This window comes from Microcaecilia unicolor, chromosome 9 (assembly GCF_901765095.1).
Source record: "Microcaecilia unicolor chromosome 9, aMicUni1.1, whole genome shotgun sequence".
Classification (NCBI taxonomy): Eukaryota; Metazoa; Chordata; class Amphibia; order Gymnophiona; family Siphonopidae; genus Microcaecilia; species Microcaecilia unicolor.
The window spans coordinates 44,730,602-44,743,882 of NC_044039.1; the positions used below are offsets into that span (position 1 = coordinate 44,730,602).

General features: G+C 43.9%; 1 protein-coding gene across 1 annotated transcript in view; it reads right to left on the reverse strand.

The window, feature by feature from the left end:
* WNK1 (WNK lysine deficient protein kinase 1) overlaps positions 1–13,281 on the reverse strand; it is a 515,889-nt gene that overhangs the window by 154,036 nt on the left and 348,572 nt on the right. The window contains 2 exon segments of the mRNA XM_030214920.1: positions 5,955–6,009; positions 6,525–6,698. Of these exon segments, the coding sequence (XP_030070780.1) occupies positions 5,955–6,009; positions 6,525–6,698 (229 nt within the window).

A 13,281-nucleotide genomic window follows, 5' to 3' on the forward strand; every position in this document is an offset into this window, starting at 1 on the left:
GGCTCCAATGCCAAGACAAATAGCATAGGCGACAGTGGGCAGCCTTGTCGTGTACCTCTCTGCAACACAAATGAGGAGGATAGTTCGTTATTTACCATTATTTGTGCCGTGGGGTTCCTGTATAAAGCCCTTACTCCCTGCAAGAACTCCCCATGTATTCCAAATTGCGGCAGCACCCAAAAAAGGTAGTCCCATAAAATCTTATCAAACGCTTTTTCTGCGTCTAGACTGGCGATGACTTTATCTCCCGATTGATTCCCCTCTGCCTGAATGACACTTAAAGCTCTTAATATATTAGTAGAGGCGTATCTTCCCGGTACGAAGCCAGACTGGTCTGGATGCACCAGAGATGGCAAAACCTTACCTAATCTTGCAGCCATAATACTAGCAAATAGTTTTATATCTTGATTCAACAGGGATATAGGCCTGTATGAGCCCAATAATTCTTTATCGCGTCCCGGCTTAGGAAGTACTATTATAGAGGCATGCGTTAAATCTCCCACAAATTGTCCTTCCTGACACAGCGTATCACACAATTCACTAAAAGGCCCTGCCAACTGTCCTCCCAGGATCTTATAAAATTCGGGTCCTAGCCCGTCTGGCCCCGGGGCCTTTGCTAATTTAAGCTTTTTTACTGCTTCTTGAATTTCAGGTCCTGTGATGCCCATGTTCAAAGTTACTCTCTGCTCCTGCGTCAGGGAAGGTAAATCAAGATTCCGAAAAAATTCCTCCCGCTGTTTCCTATCACTGCTTCCCCTATCATAAAGAGATTTGTAAAAATCTACAAACGCTTCTTTTATCTCCTCCACCTTACTGACTACTTGCCCCTTTGTAGTTTTAATGCGGCTTACCAATTGTTTTGCCGCTCTGTTTCGAACTAGGTTAGCCAGTAGGCTACCTGTCTTGTTGCCCCACCTATGGAGTTTGTATTTATATACTAGGATGTCCCTTGCCGCTCTTTGATTCAAGATGCTATTAATTTGACATTTTAGCTCTCTAAAGACTACCTGCTGCTTTGCATCGCCCCTCATCACTTTAATCCGAACGGCCTGCAGCATCCTCAATTTCTCTAGTAGTTCCTCATCGCTCTTTTTCCTGGTTCTCGCCGTGTATTCTATGATCTTACCCCTCATCACGGCTTTTCCTGCTTCCCACAGCGTTATTGGGCTAGCAACTGAGGATACGTTGTCTATTATATATTGCTTCCATTCTTGTTGAAGGAATTCTCGAAATTCCCTTTCTTGATATAAAGTGGGGTTCATTCTCCAACTGACTTTTTTCCCTCCCCCATTGATATTACAGTCTACCCAAACCATACTGTGATCCGATACTACCTCCGCCTCAATTTCTGCTGCCCGACTCCGGGCAAAGAGTGGCTGCGCTACCAGTATGTAGTCCAGTCTCGCCCTACATTTGTGCACGTGTGAGTAAAAAGTATAATCTTTCTCATCGGGGTGCAAGACTCTCCAAATGTCTACTAACCCTAGATCCTGTTGGAGTAAATTTATACCCCTAACCCCCTGCCCCTTGGGTCGTGGCTTGGGTGGATTACAATCAATTAACGGGTCTGCTGTTATGTTAAAGTCTCCCCCTACCAACATTTTGTATTCCTTCAGTGGGGCCAGGGCCGCTAGCAGTTGCAGATAAAACTTGTGCGAGTAAATGTTGGGCGCATAAACCGAGCATAACAGCGTCTTCTCCCCCTGTAAGGTCCCTACCCAGATTACAAATCTACCCTCTGGATCTTGGATCACCCTATGACAGGTGCTGTCGATCCCTTTTCGCATAAGTATCGCCACACCTCTCCGCCTGCTGTTAAAAGAGGCAAAGACGAGTTCGCCTACCCAGCCCTGCTTCAGTTTGATATGCTCTGATGACGACAAATGTGTCTCCTGCAGTAGCAACACATCCACCTTCATTTGTTTACTATAGTGCAAGATCTTTTTCCGTTTTATGGGAGAGTGTATACCGTCTACATTAAGGGTTGCTACCCGCAAACTACCCATTTTCCCACGCCTGAGCCATGCTTGTATGACAATACATTGCTTTATTTTTTTCCCAGGGTAGCATCCCAGCAGTGCCACCCCAGAACCTTAATGACCCTTGCTTCCTCCCTTGCCTTTGTCTGTATCCTCGTTTAAGGTGCAGTTTCTCATTCTGCAGCCACAGAAACTCCTTAAGCTTTATATGCTTCTTGTTTCTCATCTGAGCTTTCCCTCCCCCCCTCTGACTCACCCACCCCTCCCCCCTCCCCTCCTGCCCTCTCCTCCTTCCCTCCTGTTCCCCATGCGCATTGCCATCCATTCTTTCTATCTTCTCAGCACTCCCCCATGCACATCTCCGTGACTGCCAAGCTCCTCCCCTCCCTTCTTCCACCCTGTCCTCCTTGATTGAGGTATCTCCCCCCTCAACCATCCCCATGTTACTGAATTGCTCCCTCCCCTCCCCCCAGCTCCCCCCAGATACAACGTGAAACTGAAAGGAAATATTACTTTCGCTTAAACACAGATTAACTCAATCACAAAGTCAGATAACTCCCCCTTCAACCCTTAACAGTATTACTCCCAAATGTTTCCCACCCTTTAAACTGAAAGAAAAACATTAGATGCTGTGAACTGTACTTTATTACCACTCATCTTCCCTGGCGCCCTTGCAAAGTCTCTCGCATACTGGGGCATCCAGATTCTGTCAGAGCTGCACATGCTGCGTGAAATGCTTTATAGCAGTTCCTTCTGTGCGATCCGTCATCTCATTTAAGCCTGGAGGCTCGCCCTTGTTGCTGCCTTGCTTGGCTCTGCCTGTTATATATGTAGCGTCCTCTCCATTCTTTAAGAAAGAGAGTTACACAGTTTTCAATCTTGTAAATGGCTTCGGTGGATTGCCTGCCACAAAAGTCTGGATGCTACACAGGGGTGGTGTTTCTCAAGGCTATGTACTCACTGTTCTTATCTCGTTAGTCGACCGTATATTCTTTTTTATCCTTTTCAAGTCTGCTCCCATATAACCTTTTTGCTGTTTTTTATTATTTAACCATCACATTCATTTTTGTTGATTTAGCATTCTTCTCCAGTTCGCCTTCCGTCCTGCCCCCACTCCGCCGCTCGAATCCAGCTCTCTCTATAGCTTACCCAGAAAAGCCTGCAGTTCTTCCACCTTTGTGAGGGTGAATGATTGATTTTGATGAGTGATTCGTACTTTGGCTGGGTACTGTAGTGCAAATTTAATTTTTTTCTCAAACAGCTGGGTGCAAAACGGCGTTAACAATCTCCGTTGCTCCATAACTCGGAAGGAGAAGTCTTGAAACATCAGTATTCGCTTTCCATTGTATTCCACGTTTCTCTGCTTCTTGTATTGATCTAGTATTTTTGCTTTAACAGCATAGTTCATATAGCGTGCAATAACCACTCTTGGCTTTACAGCCTGCTCTCTGCGCTGCCCAATACGATGAATTCTTTCCACTTGTCCCTGGCCTAGGTCTGGTGCCAGCCCCAGTTGCCGGGGAATCTCCCGCTCTGCTAGATCTTTCAACTCTGCTTCATTGAGTGATTCAGGGAAGCCCACGAACCGGATGTTATTTCGTCGTCCTCTATTTTCCTGATCCTCCACCCTCTCAGTTAAAGTGCGAACTTGTGCCTCCAAGTCCCCGATGCGTCCAGCCGCTTCTGCCATCTGGTCTTCTTGCGAGGATATTCTTTCCTCAGCCTGTTGTAGGCGGACCGCGTGGCTCGCTATACATTCTTTTATGTCGTCCATGCCCGCATTCAGCTTAGCAAGTTTATCGTCTAACAACTGGGACATGTTTTTTATGGATACTTGCACCAAATCCTCTGATACCGGCGAGACGTTTGAGTTGCGGAGCTGTGCAGATGGCGATGCATTCAATGCCTGCGACGCCATTTTGCTTTTTGCCACGCTGCTCTTTTCTTTTCCAGATCGCAGCGCTTTTTCTGGCATCCCTGGCTCCTTTACCTGTTAGAGCTTCGCGATTTACTTCTCCACGCTTTCAACTGGTTTGCCGTGCTGTTTGATAGGGGGTAGGTGTTCAATCTGCGCTTTTAATTTGGGGTATGAAGCTGAGGGGAAGGGAGCCGAGCCAGCAGACGTCCGTTCAGCTCTCGTGCATCACGTGACCCCCCGGGTTCTGCCTTTCTATCAGACGCTTTTTACGACTTGTTACGGGCCTCAGCCAAATCTATGGCTTTGGGGGTAGCGGCTATGAGATCTCTTTGGCTTAGAGGTTGGACTGCAGATGCTGCTTCTATGTCGAAGCTCAGTAAGTTACCTTTTCAAGACTTTCTGCTATTCGACGACAATCTGGAGAAACTCATTTGCAGCCTTGGAGAAACCAAAGTTCCCAGGCTCCCAGAAAATTGTCCTAGAGCTTTGGACCAGGGTGCATTGTTGAATCGGGGTCGAGATTTTCATCGCTTCCATTCAGGTAAGGCGGCTCCGGTACAACGTTGTCATTTTTCCCAAAGGAATCAGCCCTTTCATGGAGCTCATAGAGGAAACAAAGACTCGGGAGCCTTGTTTCAGTCCCCCTCTTGTTCCTCTCAATGAGGGTGTTGGGGCCCAGTCTCTGGTACCTGTACGAGCACATTTGGTACAATTTTTCCAGAGGTGGGCCCAGATTACCTCCGACCAGTGGGTTCTAGATTTATTCAAGAAGGGTATGCCTTAGAATTCACATTTCTGGAGTCCCCTTGCCAGTCTCGTGTCAAAGTGGCTATCGTCAGGGTTACTCTGGAAAGGCTGATTTCTCTCCATGCCATTTGCCCCATCCTCTCGAAGGAGCTCAGGCAGGGACGATATTCCATTTACTTTGCTGTCCCCCAAGTAGGAAAGTTCTTTCCGACCCATTCTGCACCTCAAAGCGGTCAATCGGGCCATCAAGGTCTCCACCTTCTGTATGAAGACCCTCCGGTCATCGTAGCGGTTTGGCCTGGGAAATTTTTGACAGCCCTAGATCTTACTGAGGCCTACTTGCATATCCCAATTCGTCCTGCATCAGTGGTTTCTCCGTCAGCATTTACAATTTTGAGTGCTTCCCTTTGGTCTAGCTATGGCTCCTCAGACCTTCACCAAGGTGATGGTGGTAGAGGCGGCGGCTCTTTGGAAAGAAGGGATCTTGATTCACCCATATCTGGACAATTGGCTCATCCGAGCAAAGTCCTTCCAGGAAAGCTTACAAAACACAAAATGCGTAGTCCAGAGTCCCTTGGTTGGGTGGTCAATGTGCTGAAGAGTCATCTGCAGCCTTCGCAGATGTTGGACTATCTGGGAGTATGCTTCGACACCTGGCAAGGCCGGGTGTTCATTACTCAGGCTCGTATCCTCAAGTTACAGTCTCTAATCCATCAGTTCCTCCAGATGTTTCTCCCGTCGGCACAACACTATCTTCCTGGCTGCGACAATAAAGGCAGTCCCTTGGGTCAAGGCCCACCTGAGGTCATTGCAGAGGGCACTCCTTTCCAGATGGTCACTGCAGAGGGACCCTCTTATGCAGAGGCTGCAACTGTCGGTGTAGGAGCACAGAAGTCTTTGGTGATGGCTTTGGACACCTAATCTAATGAAGGGAATGCCTCTGGATGCTCTGAGGTGGCTAGTAGTCACGACAGATGCCATCCTGAAGGACTGGGGGGCCCACTGTCAGGCCAAGTATGCAGAGGGCCTCTGGTCGCTGGAGGTGACGGCCTATCTGATCAATCTTTTCGAGAGCAAAGCAATTCGTTTGGCACTTCAAGCTTTTCGGCCTCTTTTGGAAGGCCGTTCAGTGCGCATGTCTCTCTCTGACACACACACTCCATCTCTGACACACACTCTCTCTCAAACATACACACTCTGAGGAAAACCTTGCTAGCGTCCGTTTCATTTGTGTCAGAAACAGGCCTTTTTTAGTAGTAACATATAAAAGAGAATAAAAACTGGTCAGGCAGTGGTAATTAGAAGCTCACCTATATGCTGTTGCAAGTAAACAGGACCTGGATGTCTGAACTCACCATCCAACTTCTGAAAGAAATCAGAAACAGAACTTAGTGCTATAGTGGACAGCAAACAGATGAATGTGTTTGTATTGAGGTTACCCTCAATCAAATTCACTCTGCCAGTATAAGCTTTAAGCCTTCCATTTCAGAAAGTGGACACATCTTGGTGCACCTTTTCTTGTATAAAGGTTACTACATGTAATGCTGACCCAACTGAAATTTAACCAATTGAAACTCAGCCTGAATCAAAAGTCAGTGCTAATTAAAAAGTGAGAATGCATTTCACTGAACAGACTATCTAATGTAAAGTAAGATAATCTGTTGTCTTAAGGATAATAAATCTTCTGATCAATAATTTTTGTGCTATTTTGCACTGTTGTGCTTTAATAAAGACAACTTTTAATAAAAATGTTGTAACTAGACTTCTAACAATTAAATATTAGTGTGAGGACTAAAATGCCAAAAAGTCACTTCTATGAATAGCGCAGTAATAGAGAGAGAAGCGAGTAAAGTTAGTAATATACTTTTCTTATACAGTACCTGGGACTCCATGTAGAAAGCATCATCCTTGGCCTGCATACTTTCCAATCCTTGTTCTCCTTCTGGCTCTACGCTGACATCCTCACTCAACATTTCATCTGCTTTCTCAATAATATCTCTGACTTGTTCTACAAAGGAATCTCTTTCTGTTGCCAGAATAAATTCATTTTGTACCTGGAAAAAAAGTAGGCTTACATGTACTACAACAAAATTTAAATGATTACCAAGATTGATTTTATTTATTTTTTTACAAGTTTTGGGTTTCTAGTTCAATCAAAAAAGGCCTTTGACTAGCAATTCAAATAAAGGTTTAAAAAAAAAAAAAAAACCAACTTAACTGCCTTCCTGAACAACCATACAAAGCCATTCACAATTTATAAGAAAAATACAAAAATGCATAAACAGAACACACAAAAATGTAATCGAAGATGCATATCGTTATCCTCCTCCAGCACTAATAAGCAGTCACAGCCAGCCACCATATTAATTCCAACTTATTTTGCTAAACAACCCCCCTGTTTACTAAAGCTTAGCTCAAGTTATCTGCAGCAGGGTCCATTTTATTCCTTAAGCCCTGCTGCAGATATCGCGAGCTAAGCTTTAGTAAACAACTTCCCAAATGTTTTAAATATCTTTTGAAATGACAGTAGCCCATCTTCTACTTGTATCTCCACATTTCTTCGGGACATACCCGTCAAAGGTCTGGCCACTGTATTTTGGTGGATCTGCAACCATGTCTTAACTGGTAGTCCAACAAAGACTGTTACAATAATTCAACACACTACCAATGAACCTGTGTAACTTAAATGATACTACACTTCAGTCAGTAAGGTTTTAGTCGTTTCAACAACCTGAAAATGCAGAAAGCAGATTGTGTAACCACCTTCATTATTTGGGGATGCAGGGTACTATTACCATCCGTTACCAAGATTCCTAATGGGATTCATATGTGGAAAGACCATTTTGTCAATTTGGGACTTTTGCAACAACTTGGCTTGTTTTGGTGATTGGATTGGGCTCTCTCTGATGCCGATACCTTGCATTAGAGTTGTGCGCTAAATAGGTAAGAGCAAAAAAACAAAAAAAATGCAGGAAGACAACCAAATATTGCATTAACTACATCAAATAAGGGGAGACATTTACTTTATTAACCCCTACAAGGTGACTAGATTTCTCTAAAAAGGAATAATGTACTGAATTTCCTTAAGTCATCCAAGATTGAGGAAAATGAAGTTTTACACTGTAGGCAAGAGTAGTTAACAGGCTTAAAATAAAACAAGATTGGATTCTCCATGGTCAGCAAGGATCTCTAGACACACTGATAGTGACATCATTGGGGATGGAAATTCAGGATTAGCCTCCCAGAGCTCAAATAAACTCTGGAAAAGTTTTGAGGTTGTGCATGTCTTCACATTCTTGCTTGTGACAGTTGCCCTCAGTCTTTTTACACTCACAATCAGGGTTAGTTGGGAATTAGCTTTTGCCCATCAGTCTCTTATTGAGAAAAAGAAATCGTATTAAAACAGAGTTTAATCTTTTAGACAAGATCTTCACAAGACTGGAGACAAACACTGCTCAGGTTGTGACAGAAAATGTCAGTAACAAACACACATAAGTGATGCGTCTGCTGTATGGAATCATCTCAAGCTGTGATGATTTGCTCTGAATGTGCCACATTTTCCTAGCCCTCAGACATAAGAGCTCAAAGTTAAAGAAATACCTGTAGAGGAAACATAAGCTTCAGAAAGAGATTAAAAAAGGAGAAATGTTCTTCTTGAAGAAAGCAGTATCACTCTTATAGAAGACTTTAGTATCACTATAGCAAAGATACTTATCTGTAGCAGGTATTCTAAGAGGACAGCAGGCCTTATATTCTCACAGGTGGGTAATGTGGCCCCACGTTGCCTGGTCCGGAGCTTTTAACAAGCTTAAGAGAGCTTTGTGAAGCCTTCCTGCCCATCACAAGAGCACAGTTACAATAGTTAAATACTACAGCAAGAAAAGCAAAAATAGGAGACAACTCCAAGGGGAGGAGGGAGGGCTTGTGAGAATACAAGGCCTGCTGTCCTCGGAGAATACCTGCTACAAGTAAGTATCTTCGCTTTCTCCAAGGACAAGCAGGCCATTAATTCTCACAAGTGGGGTATCCCTAGCATTCAGGCTCACCGAAAACAATAAACATAAGTCAATTGGGCCTCAAAACGGAAAGGACACAATGCAGATTAACCTGAAACTATACAGAATCTGAGTAAGAGTGCAGCCTGGAACAGAATAAAAGGGGCCTAGGTGGGTACAGTTGGATTCTAGACCCCAAACAGATTCTACAACACTGTTTGCCTGAACTGACTGTCATGTCAGGTATCCTGCTCCAGGCAGTAATGTCATGTGAACGTGTGGACTGAAAACCACATCACAGCCTTGCAAATTTCTTCAATGGAGGCTGACCGCAAGTGGGCTTCCGACGCAGCCATGGCTCTGACATTGTGAGCCTTGACATGATCCTCCAGAGTCAGCCCAGCCTATGCATAAGTGAAAGAAATGCAATCTGCCAGCCAATTAGAGATTGTATGTTTCCCAACGGCGACCCCCATCCTGTTGGGATCTAAAGAAACAAAGTTGGGCGGACTGTCTGTGGGGCCTTGTCTGTTCCATGTAATAGGCCAATGCTCGCTTGCAGTCTAAGGTGTGCAAGGTGCTCTCGACAGGATGGGCATGAGGTCGGGGAAAGAATGTCGGTAAGACAGTCGACTGGTTCAGATGGAACTCCGACATGACTTTCAGCAGGAACTTAGGGTGAGTACAAAGGACTACTCTGTTGTGATGAAACTTAGTATAAGGTGCATCCACTAGGACCTGAAGCTCAATGAACCTACAAGCTGAACTAACAGCCACCAAGAAAATGACCTTCCAGGTTAAGTACTTCCGATGGAAGGAATTCAGTGGCTCAAAAGGAGCTTTCATCAGCTGTGTGAGAATGACGTTGAGGTCCCATGACACAGGCGGAGGTTTGACAGGGAGCTTTGACAAAAGCAAACCTCTTATGAAGCAAACAACTAAAGGCTGTCCAGAGATGGGCTTACCTTCTACACGTTGATAAGCTCTAATTGCACTGAGATGAACCTTATGGAGTTGGTCCTAAGACCAGACTCAGAGAGGTACAGAAGGTATTCAAGCAGTGTCTGTGTAGGGCAGGAAACAGGATTTAGGGCCCTGTCCTCACACCACATGACAAACCTCCTTCATTTGAAAGAGTAATACCACTTAGTGTATTCTTTCCTGGAAGCTAGAAAAACCTGGGTGACACTCTCTGACAGATCCAAGGAAGCAAATTCTAGGCTCGCAACATCCAGGCCAGAGACTGAAGGTTGGGATGCAGAAGAGATCACTTGTTTTGTGTGATGAGGATCAGAAAATACTCCAATCTTCACGTTCTTCAGAGGATAACTACAGAAGAAAAGGGAACCAGATCTGTCGAAGCCAGTAAGGTGTGATCAATCTTTCCTTCCAACCCTTCAGCAATATCTCTCACAAATATATTAAACAAAATGGGCCCCAGCACCGACCCCTGAGGAACCCCACTGCTCACCATCCTTTCCTCCAAGCGGATTCCATTTACCACCACCCTCTGCCACCTGTCGGTCAACCAGTTTTCTATCCATTTCACCACTTTCGGTCCTAAGTTCAGCCCTTTCAGCTTATTCACGAGTCTTCTGTGGGGGTCCGTATCAAAGGCTTTGCTGAAATCCAAGTAGATTACATCTAGCGCACGGCCTTCATCCATTTCTTTTGTCACTCAGTCAAAGAAGTCAATGAGATTCGTTTGGCAGAATTTTCCTTTGGTATAGGCATGTTGCCTCAGGTCCTGTAACCCGTTGTCTTCTAGAAAGTTAACTATCCTTTGCATTTATCTTGTTGGGCAGACTGGAGTGGAGGAGTAGCCTAGTGGTTAGTGCAATGGACTTTGATCCTGGGGAACTGAGTTCGATTCCCACTGCAGCTCCTTGTGACTCTGGGCAAGTCACTTAACCCTCCATTGCCCCTGGTACAAAATAAGTACCTGAATCTATGTAAACCGCTTTGAATGTAGTTGCAAAAACCTCAGAAAGGCGGTATATCAAGTCCCATTTCCCTTTCTTTCAGAAGCAACTCCATTAATTTTCCTACCACCGATGTGAGACTTACCAGTCTGTAGTTTCCCACTTCTTCCTTGTCTCCACTTTTGTGAAGAGGGACCACATCCGCTCGTCTCCAAAGCACCTAATGATCCTATCCCATCTGGCCTGCTTAGATGTTCACTGGACTCTACTTTCTTTCATCCATTCCATGATCATACAAAGTTTATCATCAGGGTCTTTTCCAGAATTCTGGAAACAAACAACTATTTTCCCCAAAGACTAAAGACACTACATGTGCTCTCAATGACCCCAGCAACTATTGTCCAGTCGCTAATCTTTCATTTACATCTAAAATCGTGGAAACAGTAGTATATTTTCAACTCCAAGACTTCAATTCCAAAATTTCACTCTTACACCCCCCATCAAACAGCATTCCGCAAGCACCACAGCACTGAAACACCCCTACTAGGTACTACAACTTTCACCTATCGTGTACTTGAGCAACGTAAACTGGTTCTTCTTCTCTCCTCGTTAGATCACTCTGCTGCTTTTGATCTGGTTGATCATTTCATTCTATTGCGTCATCTACAATCCATAGGTATTTCTGGCATTGTTCTTGACTGGCTTACCCCTTATCTGTCGGACCTATACTGCCACTTTCATGATTCCATGTCCACGCCATTTACACCCAACATAGGCGTACCTAAATGATCTATCCTATCACCAACACTTTTCAATATTTTTATAGCACCTCTTAACACTGGCTCAGAGAAGAACTTACAATGTATGTCTATGCGTATGATATCCAAATACTTTATACTATAGACTAATATTATCACTGAACTCTATTTTCAATCAAAAGCTCACAGCAACCACAGATTGGCTTTAAGAAACAAACTGGTTTTGAACCCTTTAAAATCTAAGGCTGTCTTTTTCTATACCACAATAACTACCCCTCTGCCAACACCTCTAGTTCTTTGGGGAATTCAGATTCCTCAGGTGGATACAACATGTATCCTAGGAGTCTTACTTGATTCAGAACTTTTCTTCCGCCCACAAATTTTCAAAATAATTCGCAACTGCTTTTATAAACTCCGGTTAGTCCGTTCTATACAATCGTTGATCTTGACTTCGGCACTCAATATATTGATCCATTCATTAGTCATAACACAACTTGATTACTGTAACTCTCTATTGGGAAATTATAGTCAAAGATCTACATTGATTACAAATCATTCAAAACACAGCCAGACTCATAGCAAAGATTAGGAAATATGATCATGTCAAATCTTATCTAAGGGGTGCACACTGGCTAACTTTGACTCATCAAATTACCTATAAAATCCTATTGCTTGTCTTTAAGCTTCTGTCATCAAATGAACCACTTTACCTTTCTCTACTTCTCATTCCTTACTGTCCAAATAGAACCCTTAGATCCGCTCAACAAAACCAACTCATTGTTGCTAGTTACCGCGTAATTGTCCATGAACATATCAGAGAAGCTATATTCTAGGTGCAAGGCCTTCAATTATGGAATGTTCTCTCCAGCTCGCTGACACTACAATCCTCAGTGACACAATTCAAAACTGATCTTAAAACCCATCTTGCTGCAGATGCCTACCAATAAATTACCCCTCCGTTAAGGGTTGTGGCTCTAGGTTGCCTGGATTGTACAAAGATTTCCTGTCGTCTTATCCCACCCTCTATACTATCACAATTGTAGTTCTAGCCTTCCTTCTCTTCTTGTATCTCATTCTGAGTATGTTACTTTCCCTTTCTTATTATATTCTAGATTGTAAACTGCCCTGAAGGTTTCCGTACAGCAGAGTAACAAACTTAAATAAACTTAAAACTTGAGGAAGGCCGTTTCATCCTAGAAAATTGGAAACACATTACAGAAGTGGTTCCCAAACCAGATTCTGGAGGAACCACGGCCAGTCAGTTTTTCAGGATATCCACAATGAATATTCATGAGAGAGATTTGCATGCACTGCCTCCACTGCTTGCAAATCTCTCTCATGAATATTCATTGCGGATATCCTAAAAACCTGACTGGCTGGGGTGCCTCCAGGACCAGGTTTGAGAACCACTGCATTACAGACAACTGAATAATCAATATCAGGGTACATACTATGCCTCAAATCATTGCTGAAGTGTGCTACAGAAATAAGTCAACAGCAACTATCACAGGAAGAAGTGTAGAAATACCCATGCAGCCTCAAAATTGTTCCAGAGTTTTTTGAGCCCTAGAAGTCTGATCCTAACTTTGCTCTGTCCCCAATGATATAGCAACATAGCAGATGATGGCAGTAAAGCCCTGTACAGTCCAAGATAAACTCATAGCATAAAGTATAACGTGATACTACATATGCAAACCTGATCTTGATTTGTCCATGCCATTTTCAGGGCACAGACCACAAAAGTGTGCACAGCACTGGCCTTGTTCTCCAACTTTTAACTTGTCATCAAAGCCCCGCTCCAGCCTATCCAATCTGTCCAGCCCCAGAGGTCTGCTCAGTACTGGCTTTGCTTCCTAATTACTGGTGTTGCCACCTAATCACAATGTGGCTGTAGGATCCTGCTATTTACAGATAACACCCATTAAAGGTATACAACTTAATTTTATCTTCAACTGGTATCTT